At 44.5% G+C, this 24,497-nt stretch overlaps 1 protein-coding gene and 1 pseudogene across 6 annotated transcripts in view; both read left to right on the top strand.

Moving 5' to 3' along the window:
* Window positions 1–4,516: 4,516 nt before the first annotated feature.
* Window positions 4,517–5,712, top strand: LOC103230153 (adenosine receptor A2b pseudogene; annotated as a pseudogene).
* Window positions 5,713–16,548: 10,836 nt separating this feature from the next.
* TRAF3IP3 (TRAF3 interacting protein 3) overlaps window positions 16,549–24,497 on the top strand; it is a 27,063-nt gene continuing 19,114 nt past the window's right edge. For 2 of the 6 annotated variants that reach the window (XM_073011534.1, XM_073011536.1), the window contains exons 1-8: window positions 16,551–16,865; window positions 19,903–20,007; window positions 20,850–21,252; window positions 23,407–23,554; window positions 23,705–23,762; window positions 23,972–23,996; window positions 24,267–24,296; window positions 24,397–24,492. In XM_073011534.1, the coding sequence (XP_072867635.1) occupies window positions 19,925–20,007; window positions 20,850–21,252; window positions 23,407–23,554; window positions 23,705–23,762; window positions 23,972–23,996; window positions 24,267–24,296; window positions 24,397–24,492 (843 nt within the window). In that variant the 5' untranslated portion in view covers window positions 16,551–16,865; window positions 19,903–19,924. Of the gene's footprint in view, window positions 16,866–19,902; window positions 20,008–20,849; window positions 21,253–23,406; window positions 23,555–23,704; window positions 23,763–23,971; window positions 23,997–24,266; window positions 24,297–24,396; window positions 24,493–24,497 lie in introns of all 6 variants that reach the window. The other 4 variants (XM_073011535.1, XR_012091197.1, XM_007988585.3 and 1 more) reach the window with 4 other exon arrangements.

Genomic DNA, 24,497 nt, shown 5'->3' with positions numbered 1-24,497 from the left:
GCCAACATGGTGAAACCCCATCTCTACCAAAAATACAAGAATTAGCCAAGCATGGTGGCGGCACCTGTAATCCCAACTACTCAGTGGGCTGAGGCAGGAGAATCACTTGAACCTGGGAGGCGGAGGTTGCAGTGCGCCGAGATTGCACCACTGCACTCCAGCCTGGGCAACAGAGCAAGGCTCTGTCTCAAAAAAAAGAAAAAGAAAAAATGCTCAACATCTCTAATGATCAGGGAAATGCAAATCAAAACCACAATGTGATACCACCGTACTCCCGCAAGAATGGCTATAATAGAAAAAAAAATCAAAAAATAATAGACATTGGCATGCATGTGATGAACAGTGAACACTTCTACACTGCTGGTGGGAATATAGGCTAGTGCAATCACTATGGAAAACAGTGTGGAGATTCCTTAAAGAACTAAAAGTAGAACTACCATTTGATCCAGCAATTCCACTACTGGGTGTCTACCCAGAGGAAAATAAGTCATTACACAAAAAAATGATATCTGCACATGCATGTTTGTAGCAACACAACTCACAATTGCAAAAATGTGGAACCAACCCAAATGCCCATCATTCAATGAGTGGATAAAAAAACTGTGATATATATATATATACACATATATATATACACACACACACAATGGAATACTACTCATCCTTCAGAAGGAATGAATTAATGGCATTCACAGGAACTTGGATGAAATTGGAGACTATTATTCTAAGTGAAGTAACTCAGGAATGGAAAACCAAACATCGTATGTTCTCTCATTAGTGGGAGCTAAGCTATGAGGATACAAAGGCATTGGAATGACACAACAGACTTTGGGGGCTCAGGGGAATAGAGCGGGAAGGGGGTGAGGGATAAAAGACTACAAATGGGTGCAATGTATACTGCTCAGGTGATGGGTGCACCAAAATCTCACGAATCACCACTAAAGAACTTACTCATATAACCAAACACCACCTGTTCCCCAATAACCTATGGAAATTAAAAAAAAAAAAAATTTTAAGTTGCCTTTTCAATGAAGCATTCCTTAGCCACCCTAAATAAAATCTCAAACCCACCCTGAAATGTTCTTTCGGTTTTGTTTTTTAAGACAGGGTCTCGCTCTGTCACCCAGGCTGGAGTGCCATGGCATGATCACAGTTCACTGTAACCTCTACCTCCTGAGCTCAAGCAATCCTCCCACCTCAGCCTCCAGAGAGATGGGACCACAGGCATGTGCCATCATGCCCAGCTAATTTTTGTATTTTTTGTAGAGACAGGGTTTTGCCATGTTGCCCAGATTGGTCTCAAACTCGTAAACTCAAGCGATCTACCCGCCTTGGCCTCCCAAAGTGCTGGGATTATAGGCATGAGCCACCATGCCAGTCCCACCCTGAAATTTTATGTCTGCCTTCCCTGCTTCTTTTTTCTCCTTAATACTTATTATTATCTATATTGTTGGTCATTTGTCTTGTTTATTATCTACCCTTGTCCCAGTTACTATGGTGACATAACAAATCATCCCAAAACTCAGTGGCTTAAAACATAAAACAACATTCGCTTCGCTCGCAAATCTGTAGTCTGAGCAGGCTCAGCAGGGATAGTTAATTTCTGCTCCATTCAGTAAGACTGGGTGGCTCAAAGGTCAGGAACTAGAATCACCTAAAAGTGTGATTGTGCCTGCCCTGGGAAGACATGAACAGCTGGACTCTGAAACAGGTAGGGCACCTTAGGTGCCTGACTCCTTGGGCACCTGGAGCCAAGCAGAGAGGGCACAGCGGGAATCTCTCTCATCTTTGTGTGGTCTCTCCACATGGTCACTTGGAATGGCAGCTTCAGGGTTGCCAGACTGCTTGGAGGACTTGAGATCTCCAAAGGCAAGTGTCCCAAGAGAAAGAGCCAGGCAGAAGCTATATTGCCTTTTAGGACTGACCGTACACTTTTGGTTGAAGTAGTTCTGAAGATGCATCTCTTTTCAAGGAAATGGAATACAGACCCCACCTGTTGATGGAGGAGTGTCACTGTCACATTGTAAGAAGAGCATGTGGGATGACTGGGCTAAAAATTGCTGCAGCCATCTTCAGAAAGCACCATCTGCCTCACTCCCGCTGCTAGAATGTTGGTTTCATGAGGACAGGAGTTTTTTCTGTTTAGTTCAGTGTGCCCCCAGCACCTAGAGGAGCACCTGGCACATACGTGCGGGCCAGAGAAGATCATGAGGTATCTAGATACAAGTGATAAACTGTTTAGCCAGATCCAGAATCAGGAGATTCTGAGAGTAACATAAACACAGTGAGAAGGCAGATTTGCAGGAGTCAAGGCCCTGCCGATTGTCAAAAGGACAGGAGTGGGAGGGCTGAATAGGAGGTGAGGAAATGAGTGCACAGACAGAAACATGGTCAGGTGACAAATTGATAGCTAAAGTCAAGTTAAAATTAGTTTTTGCCTTTAGTCTGAACATGTAAGAGTTTTCCTTAGGCCCAAAGATATTGTAAGGTTTCAGCCTGTGTTCAGGATAAAGCAGCCTTTCTGATTCTGCTAATTTTGGGCTTACTCACCCCTCTATAGCATTAGGGGAGCAGAAGATATGAAAACTAATAGCCAGTATCTATGAGTTAATATTAAACTAAACCTTTGGTCTCTTCCAGGGCTGTGCTAAGAAATGTTTAACAACTAACTCTCCAGAAAAAGAAGAAACAAAGCCTTAATTTGCTGATTGGTAGCATTTGCCTGTATCTATGATGTAAAGACTCTCACTGTGGCCAACATCGAGTCACTAACAGGACATCACTGCATGTGGATTGGGAAGAGATGGGCACCCCCGGCTCTCTCAAGCCTGTGTACTGGCTCCAGCACATCATCATGACTTTCACTTTCCACATTCCTGACAGAATTCGTTATTCTCAAGGAGACAGTTCACTCTCTCCTCCTCCAGGACTTGAAATCAAACTCTGATAACACGAGTCAAATCGGCATTTTTTTTTTTTTTTCTGTCAGTAAGCGTGGCCAAGATGACTAGCAGTGATAAGACATCTACATTCTATAATACCATTGCCAGGGAAGGAGAGGCAGCAAGGGCTCCTGAAGACATGGGATGCTCACACTCTTCCATTCTAAGGGCATCAGCACCCTGCATGAAGTCAACAGCCTCGACTGAAGTGTCAGGGAGCCCTGTAGTCGTGACTTTCAAGTTTGTTAGCACTGCATTCCCCTGGGAGCAACAGAAAATCCAACTATCTGACAGTGGCTGGCTGAATCAGGCAGAGATTTATTTTCCTCTCCTAACAAAAAGTCTGGGTGGAGCCAACTAGGGCCTTTGGGGACCTGGGCTTCTTCTGTCTTTGCACTCAGCTCTCCATCCTCCTCCTTGATGCTGGGTATTCATAAGACAGTGGTCCCACCCTCAGCATCACTCAGTGTTTCCGGCAAGAGAAGGAGGAAGGTGAAGGGTACAGGATGCACACCAGCTGACTCTGACCCCTGATAATGAGTACACTGGGAAGCGCCATCCAAAGACTTCAGCTTACATCTCATGGCCCACAGCCATGGCGTGTGGCCACTGTTCCCTTCAGGGGAGGCTGAGAAATGGAGCTTTCAACTGGGCACATTGCCACACCAAACAAAACTGTGGTTCTATTCAGCAACCAATAGTGTTTGTCATAAATATAAATCACCAGAGAAGCAGGGAGATACAGTCAGAGTAGAAGGACACAGGTCCTAAGACGTCAGCCTCCTAACCATGCTGACAGCATCCATTCACACTGACCATTTGCAAGGTCCTACTTGGGCACCACAGCTCTACCCATGCTGGAGGAAATCCCAGGCTTCCCACATCTGTAAATTTCCCTTTGAGAAATTGTGATTCCCTCTCTTCAGTAAAGAATGTCATGAAAAGGCCTAGATATCAGTAGGAGGGAGCCCTGAGGAGGAGATCTCAGAGGAGGAGTACACATTGGCACAGGGGACAGACATCCAGGCTGCTCTTCCAGAGATCTCCTTCTCAAGGACAGTTAAGTCCCTCCTCACCAACAAGTCCCTCTCCAGAGCTTCTGTGCTACTATTCTCCACACTGACAGGACCCTGCTCCTTGGTTGGACCACTCCAGGCCAGCATGTGAAAAGCACCCCAGAGTACAGTCCACGGCAAACTTCAAAGGATGGCTGGATCGAAGACTCTCTAGAGCAGCGTTCTCCAAAGCTTTTGATCACATACTTCATTATTAAAACATGATTACACTTGGGGAACTCAAAAGATCCCCAAGTTGGAAAAAAAATGATTAAGCATGTGTGCTTCTAATAGACATATGGTTACTATTTATTTAATATATGCATATAATATTTGCTAGCATAAAACATATGCAAAAATTGAAATCTTAAAAGGACAAACTAAAAATAAATAGAGAGATGCAGCTGGCAGAGGCATAGTGTGGGCACATACAACTGTCCCACGTGAGGCTCATGGTAGATGAGGCCCTAGTAGATGAGCCATGGGCCCAGGTAGGTGAGGAGCCTGGCTAGCCGGGCCATGCTGCTGGAGGTGCACGGTGCTCCCATTCATGGTGCTAGGGCTGGCATGCCAAGTGCACTGCAGTCGTCCACCAAGTGCTTCCTGGTGTCCCTGATGTGGCCATGGGGCTATTCACCTTCCCCTTTCCCATCATCATCAGCCTGGGTTCTGCACTGACTTCCACAGCCACCTCTTCCTTGCCCGCTTCATGCCTGTGCTCACACAGAGCTCCATCTTCAGCCTCCTGTCCATGGCCATCAGCAGGTACCTGGCCAGCCACAGTCGGCTCAGGCATAAAAGTTTAGTCACTGGGACCCAAACAAGAGGGGTTACTGCTGTCCTCTGGGTCCTTGCCTTTGGCATTGGACTGACCTCATTCCTGTAGTGGAACAGTAAATATACTATGTCCAACAACTGCAAGGAGCCCTGGGATGGAACCATGAATGAAAGCTGCTGCCTTGTGAAGTGTCTCTTTTAGAATGCAGTACCCATGAGTTACATGGTATATTTCAGTTTTTCGGGGGGTAAGTCCTGTCCCCACTGCTCATAATGTGGCTGATCTCTATCAGGTTCTTCACAGTGACCTGCAGGCAGCTTTAGTGCATGGAGCTGATGGACCACTCAAGGACCACCCTCCAGCGGGAGATCCACACAGCCAAGTTGCTGGCTGTGATGGTGGGGATGTTTGCTCTGTGCTCGTTATCAGTGTGCACCATGGACTGTGTCACTCTTTTTCAGCTAGCTCAGGCTAAAGATAAGCCCAAGTGGGCAAGGAAGATGACCATTCTCCTGTCACATGAAAATTTGGTTGTCAATCCCATTGTCTATGACCACCAGAACAGAGACTCCTGCTATACTTTTCATAAAATTATTTACAGATATGTTCACTGCTGGACTGATCTCAAGAACGGGAATGGGAAGGTCAGGGCACAACCTGTTCTCAGTGTGGCCTGTGAAGCAGGCTCTGGCCTCTTCGAGGAGAAGACATAAATACATAATAAACAATGGGACAGGACATGATTGGCTTATTCTCATTGTGAAAGGTAGCTATACCTCCCGAGTACATGGGCTGCCTCTTTTGAGCACTCCCCTGGAGCTACCATATATCTAGCTAATATATACTTGTTATTAGTAGGCTTCAAGGGTTGACAAATATATTTATGGTTCTATTTGACTGCTCTTACTGTGTTGACGATGTTGACAGCTTGAATGGATTCTAAAAGCATGTTTTGTTTTGTTTTAGAGTCTGCCTCCTTTATGGTAGAAAATGACAAACTATTTTACTGTGAAACACTGTGAACTATTATAATGCAAATATGTTTTAAATTAGAGGCAATGAAACAATAAAAGTTGCCTGTACTAAAAATGTATATTTGTTCCTAAGAAGGCAGCCAGGAAAATTAAAAGTATAATTCTTCAATCAAGAAACTGCCATATTAATTTGAGGAAATGATAGTCTCCTAAGTTCTTAAGTAGAATTGTCATCACATAATAATTTTAAGCTCCATTCTTTTCCATATACAGAAAACTACCCGAGGGGAAGAAATTGGAAGAATGAGATCCCTCTTCTACCAAATTCCCCTTTCTAGAGCTAGGGAGTGAATTTCGCTTCTCTCCAGAGTTCAAGTTTGGCAAAGTTCTTGGAACCTAAAACATGAACATTTCACTAAGTAAAATTATATAATTATGTGTACGTATAGGTGAAATAAAAATAAAACATTTTAAAAATTAAATTAAATAGAAATTCCAATATTCTGCCCATCCTAGTAGTTCTCCTGCATGTCCCCCTTTGGAGGCTATGGCTCTAAAGTTGTATTAGAGAAAAAAGTCAGCATATGTTATGCTTTTAACTAGTCCTTTGGGACGTGAGTTATGGGACAAATGTTCCCTTGGCTTAGGGCGAGCTCCAATAAGTCAGATACAGAAAGAAAAATATTGCATTATCTCACTTTAAAAAAAAAGAAAAACTTGAATATATAGAAACAGAGAGTAGAAAGGTGGTTGGGGTAGAGGGATGATGGGGAGATAGAGGTCAAAGGGCACAAAGTTTCAGTTATGTAAAATAAATAAGCCTAGAGATCTAATGTACAATATAGGGGCAGCAAAACTCCACCTCCAGGCTGAGTCCAAGAATTAAGCTGACATAAGACAGATTAACAGAAGACAAGCAAACAAATTTATTTAATAGAAATTTTACATGGCACAGGAGAACCTCATAAGGAAATAAAGACCCGAAGAAGCAGTTAGAGTCAGTTACAAATTCAGTATACTGAGTTTGACAAAGAATAGCACACTGCAAAATGTGATAGGGCACATTTGGCTTGGGCTAGGGTATTTAATTGGGCAGAGATGCAACTAGGAAGATAAGGGTTAGTTTAACAAGGTTTGTTTGTACAGATTTCTCTTGGCTTCAGTTTCTCATCCTTGATGATAAGACTGTTCCTTTTTTATCCTACTACAGGGAGGATGTCTTTCCCATGAGAATGTCGTTTGCTTTTAAGAAACAGCTCAAAGGTCAGAGTGATCTTCTTACACTTGCTGTTTTTTAAGTGCCCTTAACTTAAATAGTCAATATGCCAGAATGGCGTATCTTTAACTCCTGAAACATCACGAGGACTATAGTTAATAGTATTGCATCATATACTGGAAATAACAGAGTAGATTTTACATACTTTTACCACAATAAAAAGGTGACTATGTGAGATGATGAATACCTTAACTTGCTTGACTGTAGCAATTATTTCACTATGTAAATGTACAGTCATGCATGACTTAACAACAGGGATAAGACCTGAGAAATGCATCACAGTTGATTCCATCATTGTTCCAACATCATAGAGTGTACTTACACATACCTAACTGATAGAACCTACCACACACCTAGGCTATCTGGTGCACCTACAGCTCCTCAGCTACAAACCTGTGCAACATGTTACCATACTGAATACTGCAGGCAATTGTAACACAATGGTAAATATTTGTGTATCTAAACATATCTAAGCATAGAAAAGGTACAGTAAAAATACAATATTATAATCTTATAGGACCACCATCGTATATACAGTCCCTCATGGACCAAAACATGATGATGCTATGCATGACTGTATATCAAAAAATCAATTTTTAAAAGATGGAAAGTACCAGATGAACACTGGCTGAGTTGGGGAAGCTTTCTGGGAAGGATGATAGGAAACAGAAGCCCTAGGGGAGGACACATTGGTACACCGCATAACCTGGAATCAGAGGGTGGAAACCGGGGACTGGCCCAAAAGACCTTAACAATGAGGGGCTGAGGCCCATGGGACAAAAGAAATGGCAGAGCGTTCGAGCATCTCTCTGCTGAGCGACTGGCTGCCCGGGAACCGCTGGGGTGGTGTGCGTCCGGGGCTCCCTCACACTGTCCTTGAACGGTACTGTGGACCACAAAAGAGCAAGGCTGTCCTAAGGAAAGACTTTGTCTCTTTGCCGGCCTCCCTTCGGGCCGTCAGGGTGGCAGCGCCACCCCGTGGCTGAATGTGGTGGTGTACCACGCTTCACACAATCTCCTTGCCCAGTGCGTAGCAGGTTCTACCCCAGGGCAGCCACTACCTGTACACCAGCGTGCCTACCAGTGAGTCATCGCTTAGGGCCCTGAACTGACCTAGAGGCGGGGCTGGACTCCGGCATCCGGTAACTCCGCCCGGCTGCTGGGGCTTTACGTTTGACATTGAGCCCTGGGGAACTAGACCTGTTCAATAGCGACAGCTAGTGGTCACCCTAAAAATAAGGTGCTCTGAGCCTCGCAGGGAAAGCACTGTCAAGATACAGGGAAAACAGGACAGATTCTTGGCCTTGAGTGGAAGCTGGCACATTTCCAAAGCCACTCTTGGGTAAAATGGTCTGTCGAAAACCCAAACGCTTTAAAGTGGTGTACCAGGACTTTGGCTGCCTCTCCAGCCACATCTCGGGCCACCTGCCTTGCTTTTGATTCCCCAAGGACAAAGAACTGCCGGTCCTCTGAAGCACCCTGATGATCTCACTGTGTGTTGGCCATGCCATCTTCTCTGCCCTGAGCGCTCTTCACTCTCCCCATTACCTGGTTAGCTCTTGCGCCTCCTTTAAGGTTAAGTCCAACCATTACCTCCTCCAGGAAAACTTCCTTCCCTTCCGCCCAGCCTACCTCTCAAGGCTGGGGTAAGTGAGCTCCCACCCCTATCCCATGCCTCTACAGTTTTCTGTATTTGTTTATCACTTGAGTTTATCACATGTTTTAAATTTACCTGAAAATTGTCTTGTGCATCTGTAACTAAGAGAAAATACCGACTATATTTTACTCCTTGTTGTATCTCTAGTACTGAGCGCAATTTTAGGCATTTGGAAGGTATTTAATATTTAAGAAATAAAGAACTCGTAGACCCTCATACTGGGAAAGGCTTTAGAAGAAATGGAGACCCACAGGGGCAAAACAACCTTGCATTTCTTTTTTTTTTTTTTCCTTTTTTTTTTTTTTTTTTTTGAGATGGAGTTTCGCTCTGTCACCCAGGCTGGAGTGCAGTGGCACGATCTCAGCTAACCGCAAGCCCCGCCTCCTGGGTTCACGCCATTCTCCTGCCTCAGCCTCCCGAGTAGCTGGGACTACAGGCACCCGCCACCACGCCCAGCTACTTTTTTGTATTTTTAGTAGAGACGGGGTTTCACCATGTTAGCCAGGATGGTCTCGATTTCCTGACCTCGTGATCCGCCCGCCTCGGCCTCCCAAAGTGCTGAGATTACAGGTGCGAGCCACCGCGCCTGGCTGCAGCCTTGCATTTCAACAGAGAGGTAGAGATGGATCTAAAAGTCACCTCACTGGATTCCAGCCATTGCCTGTTGCCCCACACCCCGCTGTTTTTGCCCCCTGCTGACTCCCAATGTACTGAGCTCTCAAGCTGGTGAGAGAGCCTCCCAGCTCTACTGACCCTGCCATCTCCACAATGCCCTAAAGCCCAGCTTGATTCCCTCCCACCCACTTCCTGGAAATCTTTGCTGTCAGAACTAACCTACTTCTTCACTAAACTTCTTCAGCAAACCCACTCCAAGGTTTTATCCTAAAGAAAGTATTTTAAAAGAAGAAAAACAAATAAATGCATGCATGAAGATGCCCATCGGCAGCATTATCTGTAAAAGCTAAAAATTAGAAATGACAAAAATCTCCATATAATTAAATAAAATTAAATTCCTCCATATAATTTCCACATGAATAAAATTCCTAATTATATCATGCAAACTAAAAAGAGTTTCACCGCAACATTGGAATGGTTTTATTTTTACTTTATTGTATTACCAAATACTTCCATAGTATTTGCTATATTTAGGAACTATTCTACTGAATATTAACTAATTTAAATCCTCAAAAGAGCCTTGTGAGACAGGTGCTATTATGATTCCCATTATTACACCAGAACACATTTGGTTTGGTCTAACTTAGAATTTAAATGACCTGGGATAGAAGAGAATTTAAGTGACACACAGTGAGAAACAATACGAGCCACTTCAAATGTTTTTCTTCCACAGAGAACAGTGTAAGGCACATTCTTTTAAAAACTTAGTTAAATGAGTTTTAAACCTTACAAGATTAGATCAGACAAAATGCATCGACTCACTGAAACTACCTCTCCATTTTCACACAGCTACAGATCTGTGAGTCCATTTCATCATAACCATTAATAAATCACAAGACAGATGTTCCAAATTGCAGGCGTTGCTAATAGTGATAGCTCACATGTCTTAGTGCTTTACAAGTGTTATATCTCATAATCCTATAACAATTCTGTCAAGTAGATATTATCAGTTATAGCCATTTTACAGAGGAGGGAACTGAGATGCAAAGACCTCAAACATAGCGCTCATGCATTCTAAGCTCAAACAGATAGTAAGGGGCAAAGCCAGGCTTCACACCCAGGCAGTCTGACTTCTGGTGCCCCTGCCCATCTAGCCCCAGGCTGTCACTCAGGACAGCTTCAGAGTGAGCAACAGTCTTGAAGTATAGATGATAGATGTGATCGATAAAGTAATCTTGTTACAAAGTTAAACATAATCACAGCTCTGAATTATTACAATTGCAGAAAATTATTATAACATATTAATTTTTATTATGTGTATTAAGTTGTATTTGCATTGTATTTGTCGGTGGCTAATAATTATCCCGAGCAATGCTGGCTCACATGGCTACTATTTAATATAAGGATATTACCAAACACATTGTGGTACACTAATATTATGAAAGACCATGACGATGTGAAAAGCTTAAAAATGGAAAAACAGAAAAAATATTTATAATATAGCATCAAGTGAAAAACATATAATTCATACAATCACATATTACAAAAATATAGGTTTCACTATGCTTAAAATATTATTAAAAAGAAATGCATATGATCAAAAACCAGAAGGTAGTGTGAAAAATATGAAACTAATTTGTCTTTGGGTAGCAGGGTTAGGATGATTATTTTTCTATTTTAAAAACCTTTTAGTGATATTATATTAAAATTTGTATAAACCTGAAAGAAAAAAATGAAAGAAAATCCGAATGCTTTCCAACTCATTTCTCTGTCCATCTGCCTTTAGTTTTCTAAGCAAGCCCTAAAGTTGCTCTCTGCAGGCGGGGGCAAGGGCGTGTGCAGGGAGTGCTGACGGCAATCTAATATGTGAGCACTTTTGGTAAGATCAGTTTGGTTCAGCGTTACAGCATCAAGTTAATATTCTTTGTTATGGATGATAAATCGTACTGAGTATAAAACAGATTCTAAAGGTTTGTGTAGAAATATATAAAATGTACAGAAAAGTCTCTGGAAGATATCTCAGTTTGGAATGTGAAGGCATTTGTGAAATAATTAGGATAGTTTAATCGAGGCTGTGCCAAGAGATGACAATTTAACTAGGAAGGAAAATTGTCAGTTTCAGAAAGAGGATCACACTATTAAATGACCTAATTTTGTTAGACAGCCAACATCTCCAATATCAGAGTATTAATGAGTACAGTAACTAGTGTTGAGGCTCTCAGAAATCTTAGCTAAAGACATTGATCATGGTTCTGACTGCCTAGGCTATGTGAAAAAACATGACATACAAAAAGTAAGTAGAAGCATATTTTAATCAACAGAAACCTCATATTTTTTATTTTTATTGAATGATAATTTTTGGAAACTCAGTAATTTACATAAGAATATCTTTTAAATAAAGAATATGGGCCAGTCACGGTGGCTCACACTTGTAATCCCAGCACTTTGGGAAGCTGAGGCAAGTGGATCACTTGAGGTCAGGAGTTTGAGACCAGCCTGGCTAACATGGCAAAACCCCATCTCTACTTTAAAAAATACAAAAATTAGCCAGCATGGTGGCGTGTGCCTGTAATCCCAGCTACTCAGGAGGCTGAGGTGGGAGAATCACTTGAACCTGGGAGGCGGAGGTTGCAGTGAGCCAAAATCGTGCCTCTGCACTCTAGCCTGGGCAACAGAGCAAGACTTCATCTCAAAAAACAATGTGATTTTTTAGTCACGAACTAGAGGTCCTATTTATTGGAAAACTCACACGTACACTGGGGAGAGGAGGTTTTTGCTTCGGCTGAGCTCTAAAAAGCAGTACTTTTTCATTTAGAAAAGGGCATTGTATGAGCAGAAGACAAGTCATTATGATATTGAACTCAGGAACAGCCTATTTCATGTTCTGGCAGGACTCAAGGGGACAGAACCTGAAATGAAGGATAAAGGAGAGGAATGAAAGCTCTCTGAAGATTAACTTGTGGTTTGTCCTTTCGATCCAAATAGAGATGGGTGCCTGGGAGGCCCCCCTTTTTCTGTTCTACATTACTCTCTCCTTTCCTGTTTCCTAATATACATACACTCCTACCTCTATACCTACCCCACCTTCACCCCCAAGCCTAAGGCTGCAGCCTGTCAAGGCTCTTCAGTGTCACAGCCAGTGAGACCACCTTTCTTATGAGCCCACGACAAAAAGTAACTCGTCCGTTGCTCAATGCTGGACCCACAAGAATGGATCAACAGTTATTTGTACCTTATGGTTACGCTTTTCAGATTCTTAGAATCTAAACAACAGATAAATCTCTTGCTAATATTGAACGTTTCTTACAGCATAAATTTGAGGTTTCATTACGTGAAAAGGCTCTCCACCAACAATGACGATACAAGGCAAGCAAAGGTAAGAGGAGGATTTAGAACTCTGTCCTGCCACAAACGTACAGTCAGAACTCCACAACAGAGTAGCAACCTTGCAAACGTAGGAGTCAAGGAAATACTTATCTTCCTCCTGGTGAGTTTAGACTGTATCATCTCTGAGAATGAATATTTGTCCGTGGAATGTTTGTGTGGACATGAGTAAACATTTACCAGCGAGACACTTGGGAGACTAAGGAGGAGAGTCTGCAAGTCACCTGATAAGGAGAACTTGAACTGAATGGGAACAGACTCAAGTATGCCTACCCTGAGCTGCTCTGCAAAACTTGGAGTGCCAAGGCCACTGTGGACTATCCTAGTAAGAGTGTCTGTGGCATTATTCTAGAATGAATAACAGACTTGAGGAATGTGGTGCTGAAGAAACATTGTCAGGAGTGTAAGAAAGGATTCTAAGGCAAGAACAACTCTTATGAGTGAGGTTAACGTTTCCCAGAAGATATGAGGAGTCACCCAGTCGAGTGGAAAGAGGAGTGGGATTAGAACTAGTAACACCCATGAGGGGACCCCCATAAAGTGTTTAACTTCGTGGTGGCTCACACCTGTAATCCCAGTACTTTGGGAGGCCAAGGCAGGTGGATCACTTAAGGTCAGAAGTTCGAGACCAATCAGGCCAACATTGCAAAACCCGGTCTCTACTAAAAATACAAAAAATTAGCCAGACATGGTGGCACATGCCTATAATCCCAGCTATTCAGGAGGCTGAGACACCGGGGAGGCAGAGGTTGCAGTGAGCTGAGATTACGCCACTGCACTCCAGCTTGGGCAACAGAGTGAGACTCCATCTCAAGAAAAAAAAAAATTTTAAACTCCTTAGTGCTGTCTCTTGGAGTATGGGAGAAGTCATATTAGCATGTAGTTTGGTTATTACCCCAACTGTATAATAAAATCTGATAATCTTACACATGCCTGTGTGGTCTTGTGAAGCAACCAGGCTGTAAAGGAAAGGGTAGCTTACCCCATACTCATCGCCTCATGGGGGCCTACCCAGGGCCCAGCATCTATCAAGGAAACTGTTTCAGAATATGACCATCAAAAAAGGGAGCTGTTGTTCCCATTGAACCTGGAAATGATGAGGAGAAGCACAGGATACTGGCCACTAAAAGCTAGCTGCCCAACTCAAGAGCAGCCTGAATTAAAACCTCCATTGGAGGCCAGCTAATGATCACACTACAAATCTCTACTTGAGCCTAATTTGGTAAATTCGTTTTCTTAAGTCCATTTTATCTATATTTTAAAAATCATTCGCATAGTGACACAAATGACTCTCTACAGTTATTTTAATTTCCACTGTATTGTGGCTACTTTCCATGTATCATTCCTAAACTTTTATAATGCCTTTTCTCTTTTTTAAATTGATTTGGCTCATTGATAGTTTATTTTATTGATTTGTTTTCTATTTGTATGTCTACCCTTCCTCCCCTTGCCAGATGCACACACAAAAACTGATTTTTTTAATCAATTTTAAACAGGATTCTAACTTATTACATATTCTCCTTCTATCATTTCAAAATTCTCATCTCCTTTTTTTCTGATCATTTTTTAGCAATCCGTTTGAAAATAAATGAATAGGAAATTTATTTTTAATCTTCTTCACTTAAGTAATGAAAATGTTTAAAGCTAGGGATTTTCCTTGAGTTCTGCTTGGCCATACCTCACAGATTTTGCTCATAATGTTGCCACTACACCGTTTTTCAATCCATTCTTAATTGCAGATTTGAAATTCCCTCTATATTTCAAAGTAAATGGGAAGAATTTTTTCCCAAGAAGTTAAAATATTTCTTTCTTCCATCTTTTGTTATTTATTTCAATTGTATTGTACTATGGTCAGAAAATTCTGCTATAATAGATCAACTTTTCAAAAGATGTACTGAGGCTTGCTTTTTGATCAATATGGTCAATTTTTTAAATATTTCATTGGCATTTGAAAATAAGGTATATTTTCTATTCTCAAAGTTCTGTGTGTGTGTGTGTGTGTGTGTGTGTGTCGATATAGATAGATAGGTATGACAACCTTATTAATTGTTTTGTTCTCAGAACACAATGTTAAGAGCTCAAGTCTGCTGTCAAGTAAACCTGGGTCCAACACTTTCCATAGCATATCATTGACTGCTCTAAATCCCAGTTATCATGGGGGTAGTATCCCAATGACTGCAGAGCTTTGTACACATTTCTTTCTGGTGTTTAATGGAGTCCAAATAGTAGGTCTCTATAGGAATTCCTATTAAAATCTCCTGTCTTCCTTTACACTCTAATCCCCTGAACTCCCAGAGTCTTCTCACTCTTCTATGCCAATAAAAATTCTCTGGCCAGTCGCGGTGGCTCATGCCTGTAATCCCAGCACTTTGGGAGGCCAAGGCAGGTTGATCACTTCAGGTCAGGAGTTCGAGACCAGCCTGACTAACATGGTGAAACCCCATCTCTACTAAATACAAAAAATTATCCAGGCATGGTGGCATGTGCCTGTAATCCCAGCTACTCGGGAGGCTGAGGCAGGAGAATTGCTTGAACCTGGGAGGCGGAGGTTGCAGTGAGCCGAGTTCATGCAGTTGCACTACAGCGTAGGCCACAAGAGTGAAACTCTGTCTCACTCTGTCGCCCAGGCTGGAGTGTAGTGGCACGTTCTTGGCTCATTGCAACCTCTGCCTCCTGGGTTCAAGTGATTCTCGTGCGTCAGCCTCCCGAGTAGCTGGGTTTACAGGCACATGCCACCACACCTGGCTAATTTTTTGTATTTTTGGTAGCGATGGGGTTTCACCATGTTGGCCAGGCTAGTCTTGAACTCCTGACCTCAAGTGATCCACCCACCTGGGCCTCCCAAAGTGCTGGGATTACAGGCGTGAGCCACTGTGCCCAGCCAAAATTCTCTTATTCTGACATCTTGGACTCCCCAAACCCTCTGTCCTCTACTCATTCCCATCTGTACGTGTCAAGCTCCAGGCACAGGGCCTTCAGCTGTTGTCTCTCATCCTGAGTAAATGCCACTTATTTCAGCCCTACTGCTTGAGAATCCATCCTCTGCTTTTCCCTGCTGATTCCTCATCCTTTTTCTCCTCAAAGAACAGAGAAAGAAGCAGTAGCAGAGAAAATGGTGACAAACTCTCCACATGTTAATAAATGTGATCACAGCTATGTTTAAGTCTCATTACCTGCCTCACGTGTGTCAAAACTTAGAATTCCAAAGAGCCACGCACATCATCCAACCACCACAGTGAGTAGCATCCAGACAACGTGAATTTTACAAGGTTACAAAGCTGCTGGGTTAACTTGTCCCAATCCAGTTTCCCCTCCACTATTTTAGCTTGAACTTCTTGGGAATTTCCTGACTGCATCATTTGTGACGGCTTCATCTTAATGCACACAAATTAGTTCCCTCTAGTTTCTCCCTAAATTTCCTAGTCTGGTTGACTGGATAAAAAATGTGTAGAAGATTCTGCCTTCTATTCCTTCCTTCATCCCCCAGCTACCCACCTTTATACCCCCTCCTCATTGCTCTAGAAAGGAGCAAATGCAGAATTGGCCTCATTCCAGAATCTGAGAAAGTCACCAGCTACTTCAGAAAAGCAGAAACTCTTTACAACACCAGGATTGGGAAGAGGTGGCTAAAGAAAAAGGAAAATCTTTGCACAAAGAACTACCTGATACACATGAAAGCCTACACTGAGAACATCTCATCTAGGTCTTGCCATCAAAAAGGAATTTTTTTCCCTTCATAGAAACCACAAAGGTCTGAATCTGACCCAGAGGACTATCCTTGTCTAATCGTGGAAAGGAATCTTGACTTGAAACTGTCCAAGAGCTTCGACCAATCCAGTAGCAAGAGAAAGGGTGGCCAGGGTGCCTACTGATGGGAGGAGCTCCTGAGCCCAGCCCTGGAGGCCTCAGAGTTCAGAGGCCCACTCAGATGATGCCAGAGAGCAAGAGAGAGGAACCGGGGTTTGCAAACCTTGTGGCTTTGTCTGTTTCCTGTTTCAGCAAGGCTGCTGTGCAAAAAGAAAGACAGTACCAAGAAGGGACGTGTTAATGGGGCCCAGACCTATGGATTGAAAGCGTGTGCTTTACCCATCTGCTGTCTTGCTCCATCTGAGACCAGAGCCAAGATCTGCCCAGGAGCTGGAATGCTTTCCTGAGTGGCTTGAGTTGGAGCCTGGGACTCGGAGGTAACTGAGAAGGAGGATGCTTTTGTGTCCTGGTTTGGGAACTCCAACTTTGGGGTGGGGCAGAAGATGCTCTACCATCCCAGCTCTCCTGGGTGAAGAAAGAGCAGGTGGCATAGTTTAAGGGTGTTGGGAGTTTGGGTAACCAAGAAAGTATCCTGTGTTGGTTTCCTGTGGCGCTAGCCTTGGCACAGGGTACAGCTTGCACCACTCCTCTGTTCCAGTAGATTAGATTAGATTACATTAGATTAGGAGTAAGTCAAATGACTTAGTTCAGGCTACCCAGTGATATGGGCATGAATTAAATGACCTTTTATAGTTTTCTTCAAAGCGGGGATCTCTGAACACAAGACTGCCTTCCCAGCAGCTTAAGCGTAGGCCCCTCTCCCCTCAGTTCCCACTGAGAGCTCTGGGCCAGGAAGGCCAACCCATGCAGGAAGCCATTCATTGCGTCTGTTGCACACATGGCCAGGAAGTAAAAGCGAGACTCGGAAAGGCATGTCAAGCCACAGTCAGGTGAGGAGCCGTGCCCTGTTCTCTCCCTGCAGCCTGAGAGACCAGACTGAGCCTTCCAAGCCAGTAACCCTTCCTCCAAGCTCCAAGTGAGCCCAGTCATGCTGCCAGGGGGGAATGTCAGAGATGCCAGAAAGCCTGGGCAGTGACCCAGTGATCTTTCTTTGAACTCTACAGGGACCAGTTCCCTTTTCTTTAGCAGCCTATCCCTGTCAGCCATCCTGCATACCTTCTTGTTTTTAAGCAAGTCAGTAGGGTCCAGATATCCCAGAAACCGGGGTAGGGTTCTATGCAGCATGCTGCACCACATCCTAGCAGTTGTGGTAGCCAAGGCATCTGGGAACACTCCCATCTCTAAGAAGCCATTTCCACTGCAGCTCCTTTCTTGGGTAAGAAGACTCAATGTCTGCCCCGAGGAAGCAGTGAGTAGAGCAGCTGTGTGTTTCAGTGGATGAAGGTGGGTGGCCTAGGTGGAAAGCCCAGAGAGACCTCATCTCAGGCCCTGTGTTCTCCCCCATAGCCCTTTCCTCTTCATGGCAAGAAGGTAGGAGGATTCTCAAAGTTCTGCCTCCACTACAAAACCTGCTGGGAAGCTGGAGCCAAACAGGGAGGGGACCTCACAACTTATGTGTGACACAGGCAGACCCCATCTCTTCCTTACCTTTCTGCTTGGTGTAATTGGGATGGTGATTATGTCCAGATCACAGAGAAGCCCTTTCTCCTTATAGCCCAAACCCAGGGTCAGAAGAAACAGAGAAGTAAATGTGACTCCAACCTGGGTCCAGCATCCCCTCAATCTGATAAACAATATACTCTGTCAAAGAGAGAGGGTTGAGAGGATGAGAGAAGGCATTCTTGGTCTTAGGAGTGCTTGTTTAGCTTGGAGCCTTTGTCTTACAGCACCAAGTCTTCAATATCCAACATCAGCATAACAAGGATAATATTTGGTTTTTGCCATTACTTTTACTTGCAAAAATGTCATTTAATCCTTATAACCTACAAGGCAGGTTCTAGCCCTATTTGATTTTATTTATTTTATTTTATTTTATTTTATTTTATTTTATTTTATTTTATTTTATTTTTGAGACGGAGTCTTGCTTGTCGCCCAGGCCGGAGTGCTGCAGTGCAGTGCCACGATCTCGGCTCACTGCACGCTCCGCCTCCCGGGTTCACGCCATTCTCCTGCCTCAGCCTCCCGAGTAGCTGGGACTACAGGAGGCCGCCACTACGCCTGGCTAATTTTTTGTATTTTTTAGTATAGACCGGGTTTCACTGTGTTAGCCAGGATGGTCTCGATCTCCTGACCTCATGATCCGCCCGCCTCGGCCTCCCAGAGTGCTGGGATTGCAGGCGTGAGCCACCGCGCCCGGCCAATCTAGCCCCATTTTATAAATGAGGAGACTGGGGCTTAGAGATGTTTAATAGCTTACCTAAAACCACACACAGGTAGTAGGTGACAGAGCCAGGATATGAGTCCACACAGTGTGACTCCAAGAGCCAGGGTTCTCCACTGCAATCCATGGCAGAATAGCCAGGGGCCGTGACTCAGGGATGCTGTGAGTATAGGTTCCAGAGATGGAGTTCACATGCACATAATCCTGGGTCTCCTCCATTCAGTCATTTATAACAATAGACATGGGTCTGTCAGACCCTTTTTTTTAAGTCTCTAAATAAAGAAAGTTGCAGGGAGAAAGTCAAGGGACCATCCCCTATGCCCACTCCCACCCTTATCCAAGAAGGAGTAAGTAGAAACACCTAAAGAAAGAAGAGAGCCATTCAGAATGGGTATGTAGAGGACAAACATTAACAACCTCACATTTCTGTTTGGAATCAACGCTGCCTGACACCAGAGTATGCTCCTCCAACCCTCAAGAGTCAGGCATTTGAGTGTTCAGGGCTTGACCACCCAAAACTCCTCTCAGGGAAGAAGACTGCCCCACCCATGACCCTGGGGAATGAGTAGTAGGATCAGAGAGAAAACAAGAATCCTGCAGAGAATTCCAGACTGAGCCAGGATAGCGAAGTCCCAGTAAAGGGGCAGAGACTCTGCTACCTGTTGAGTCTGTTTGGCCTATAAATAAACCCCGAGGGGTTACAGCTAGCAAACGCCTGCTGGTTGGTGAAGCTGAGATACCCTCCTCCCAGGGTGGTGGGTAATGAGGTCGTGGGAGGAAGAGAAGCAGCAGCAGCTGTGAGGGGGGTCCCTCTTCCTTCATCAGTCCCTGGTCTGACTCCAGTGATCAGAGGAGGCAGGACACAGAATTTCCAACGCTCAGGATCCAGCTAATCCAAGTCCAGCCCAACTCAGCAAAGTGACCAGAGGGTTCTAGTAGGATAAACTGCAGAAGGTAGGTGGGGAAGAGTAGGAAAGAGAAAGGCACAGAGAAGGAAAAGGGGATTTGGGTCTGAGTGCTATGTGAATACCAGGTAAGGCCATGCAGAGGGACATCCTGTGGCCCCTACACCAAGCCTGGCTCCCTGGAAACTTCTGATTACTATTTTTGTTTTGTTTCTTTTCTGTTTGCAGCAGCCTTATTAAGGCATAATTCATGTGCTTGTGGGTTTGGATGGCACAATCTGTGTCTTGGCAAAGGAAAGCAGACTTGGCACCAGAATTAGCCCTGACAAGAAGGTGATCCTAAAGAAATGGAACCCTCATCTCCAAGAGTATTGGAGCCAGATGCTCTGAAATGGGTTTAGGCCAGCACTAGGCATGTGGCAGATGCTCAGTCAATACTGATTGAACTTGATCTGCACCTGAGAGACACGGCCCAGTCCTGAGCTTGGAGTGGGGGGCCCATGGACCATTGTCAGCACAGCAGGTTGGAGGAATTAGGGTAGGGTTTCCTCCTAAACCATGCCAGGTCCAGACTCATAAGCTAGTTGCTAAAAGTCAAGAAGAGAGCAGCGGGTGCTGGTCACAGGACTGGTCACCACCTGAGCCGGGTGTGGTTAGCCCTCCAGATCTCGAGAAGTGTCACTCAACTATGTTAGTAACAGCTTGGACCAAGAGAGCAGTAAAGATACTGACTTTCTTTTTCAACTGGGGGATAAGAGGGCAGAGGGGCTCAACTTAGCTGTTTCTCTAGAAGTCTGGAAAATGAACACACACCTGCCATCCAAGAGGCTATAAGCTCATTATTATTTTAATCAATTATTTATCATGTTCCCCTGACTTAGAGGCATGGTAAGATGTTCAGTCAAGGAGTAAGTGGCAGCCATAGAGACCGTTTTACTTTACAAAGGGGAAACATCAGCTAGAGAAGAGCAGGAAATCGCTGTTATAAGGTTGTATTAATTCATTAGAGACTGAGGCCAAGAGTCCTGACTCCCAGTTTGATACCACCATGTCCTCAGTTTTCAACCCACATGGATGGAACTCTGTGCTATTTCTGCCCCCTGGTCTAGGGAGACAGTCATTTTTCTGCCCATCTTCTGACCCCTCCCCTTCTCCTCCCTCTTGGCATTTGGCAGATCCAGGCATCTATTCCAGGAACGGGAAGCCAAGCGCAACAGGTGCTTGGAGGTCATCATGATCAGCCCAGACCCCAGGCCCTCCCCTGGCTTGGCCCGGTGGGCTGAGAGCTATGAGGCCAAGTGTGAGCGCAGGCAAGAGACCCGTGAAAGCCGCCGCTGCCGTCCCAATGTGACCACTTGCCGCCAGGTGGGGAAGACACTGAGGATCCAGCAGAGAGAGCAGCTCCAGAGAGCTCGACTGCAGCAGTTCTTCAGGAGGAGGAATCTGGAGCTAGAGGAGAAGGGCAAGGCGCACCGTCCCCAGGCCAGGGAGCAAGGGCCCTCCAGGCGGCCAGGCCAGGTGACTGTCCTCAAGGAACCTTTGTCTTGTGCCAGCAGGATCTCTTCTCCCAGAGAGCAGGTGGGCCATGTCAAGGGACATACTGCTCTGTGCTCCGGGACCCTCTCTGGACAAGGAGGGTGGGTGGGCTCAAGGTCGCTAAAAGTGATCTAAATTAAGTCCTTCTTCCTCAGTCATATAGTAAAGTTGCTAAGAGTTTCTTATAGTAAAGTTGCCAACAGCTACTTATTCAGAGATTTTTGCTGTTGTGTTTTTGTTTGTTTAGCTCTTTTTGTTCTGCACTTGACTTGTAAGAGAGAAAAAAATAATTTTTAAAAACAATTCCAGGCTGGGCATGTTAGCTCATACCTGTAATCCCAGCACTTTCGAAGGCCAAGACAGGAGGATCACTTGAGGCCAGGAGTTCGAGACCAGTTTTTTGATAGAGACAAGTCCCTGTCTCTATCAAAAACTTTACAAACTAGCCAGGCATGGTGGTGCACACCTGTAGTCCTAACTAATCAGGAGGCAAAGATGGGAGTATTACTTGAACACAGGACTTTAAAGCGGCAATAAGCTATGATCACACCATTGCACTCCAGCCTGGGCAACAAAGGGAGAGTCTATCTCTAAAAAACTTAAAATAAAACAAATAAAAATAATCCCAAAGCTAACACCTATATCAGTTCAAACTTAGGCAATATACACATATCTTCTACAGCTATCTTATAGCATTCATTCATCCATCAGTCACCAAATATTTACTGAAAGTTTATTATATGCCAAGTACGCAGGCCAATCCTCTTGACACACACACAGACATATCTGTCCTCTCTTCTTCTGCAAGGCTGTTGTGCCCACTCTTCTTTCTTTCTCTGGTGTCATTCCAATTCTATTAAATCACTTGGCTACAGCCTCATCTGGTCCAGGAAGCCTTCCCTGGCTTCTCCAGGCCACCTCTGCTGTCTATGGGCCTTGTGAGGTTAAAATCTTCCAAGATTGTGTAACCCTTAGAGGGCCCATTAGTCTGGCCTGGAAAGGAACAGTGTTGGCAAAAACCAGGGTATGCTGAGATGACGTTGGCCAGCAAACCATCTGTGTCTTCCTACTGAGGTTGTGAGCATGTTGACAGCAGGGATGTGTCCACTATGTTCCGTGGAAATGCTTGGCATTGTGTCCTACCCAGAGTGGGTACTCCATTAGGGCTTCTTAACTAGTGGATCTGTTAGGCTCAATAGGAGATACTGTTCAGAGCAATGATCCCAGAGCCCAGTTGCAAAAGAAAACAAACTGTTTACTAAAGCAAAAAACCTCCCCACAACTCCCCACTTTACCTAGTCTTCACACAAAACCTCAATGATTTTCTAGCTGTTACTAAGAGAAAGGAAGTTTTCCTTCGAATATGGAAGGAATCTTATGGATTATCTATTCCAAACTCCTCACTACACAGACAGAAGACTGAGACCTAGAAAAGATGGGATCTGAACCCAGATCCCCTTAGTGGCCACTGAGACCAGTTCTCTTTCCATATTACCATGCTGGCTATCTAAGTGGCCAAAACCAAACAAGGTAGAGAGAGAGGGGGGGAAAAAAAGAAAACAAAAAAGAAAAACAACTAGAGATTCTAGAGAGAAAAACTGGAGAAAAGTACAGCTCCACATATGCCTGGCCTGAGGAGGACCATTCCTGCCAGTCAGGACAAGGATGTCAGGAGCAGGAGAAGCCCGTGTGGCTCTGAAAGCTTGAGTGGGCTACTTTGGTTTTGTGGACCTGAAACATTGTCCTTGTCCTGTAATGAATTACCACAGACTGGGTGGCTTAAATAACAGAAATTTATTTATTACAATTCTGGAGTCTGGAGGTCTAAGACCACGGATCCTGCAGATTTGGTGTCTGATGAGAGTACTCTTCCCACTGTGCAGATGGTCTTCTTCTCATTGTGTCCTCACAAGGCAGAGAGCAGAGACAGAAAGCAAGCTCTCATGTCTCTTCTTATAACAGCATGAATCCCACTCATGAGGGCTCCCTGCTCTGACCTAATTATTTCTCAAAGACTCCGCTTCCCAATACTATCACATTGGGAGTTAGGATTTCAACACACAAATTTGGGTGGGGGGACAATAAACATTCAGTCCATAACAGACATGATGGTTGGTTCTTCCTTCTGAAATCATCAAGAGGATCTTTCAAGAGGCTCCAGGCAGTGGTTTTCAGCATTCCCCACTTGCCTTCCAGGTGGCAGGCACCAGCTCTGAGGTCTTTCCAGCCCAGCATCCTCCTCCCTCAGGCATCTGCAGGGATCTGACTGACCACCTCTCCTCACAGGCTGGGGGCCTTCCTCCACAGGACCCTCCCATCAAGAAGCCACCCAAACACCACCGTGGTAAGAGCAGAGCCTCCCTCACTCCACAGAGCCTGCAGAGAATCCTGAGACAGCTGTCCCAGTTCACTGGCAATGGAGAGTCCCTGCCCCTCCCCACTTCCCTCACTTCCTCCCCATAAGTTCTAAATCAACTTATCCTCTATCTCTCAGGTACTCAGACAAAGGCAGAAGGACCAACAATTAGGAACGATGCCAGTCAGCAAACCAAGTGAGTTCCTGACCCTAACCCTCTCACATCCCATTCATTCCTCTCTAGAGATAACACAATGAATTTTCATGTCCACCTTAATTAAGAACGAGGAAGCCCTTCCCCACCTTACTGGCTCTTCAGAAGGGATTTCAGAAGGAATCAACCCACTGCCTCCTGACTTGATTCTTTGGTCCATTATCATTATTTTTAATTTCTTCTCTTTCCAGTTACGGAGTTGCAGTTCTGGATAAGGTAAGCACATATTCACCTTGAAGGGGTCGAATCAGAAAGTATTAAGCTCTGACATTCTGGAATTCCATGATAAACTTGGCTGGGATGGAGGGGCATCTTCTTCCTAGATGGCAAGGGGGTACTGAGCATAGACATGGGGACTAAATGGACCCTGTCAGAGCCAAAGTAGAAGAGGTTTGCTCTACACAAGCCAACCCAGGGGTAGGTTCTATGTCACAGGGTTTCAGGGGACTTAGAGACATTTTGAATACCCTTGTTCTTTCTCTCCAGGAAATCATCCAGCTTTCCGATTACCTCAAAGTAAGTGGCATGTGACCTCTCCCCTCAGTTCCTCCATCCACCTACCCCCTGATCCTCCAGGTTAATCTTACCCTCTTGCACTTTGTTCCCACATCCCCAGGAGGCCCTACAAAGGGAGCTGGTCCTAAAACAGAAAATGGTGATTCTCCAAGACCTACTGTCCACTCTGATTCAGGCCTCTGACAGCTCTTGGAAGGTAAG

This window comes from Chlorocebus sabaeus, chromosome 25 (genome assembly GCF_047675955.1).
Source record: "Chlorocebus sabaeus isolate Y175 chromosome 25, mChlSab1.0.hap1, whole genome shotgun sequence".
Lineage (NCBI taxonomy): Eukaryota > Metazoa > Chordata > Mammalia > Primates > Cercopithecidae > Chlorocebus > Chlorocebus sabaeus.
This window is presented reverse-complemented; position numbering and strand designations above follow the sequence as displayed.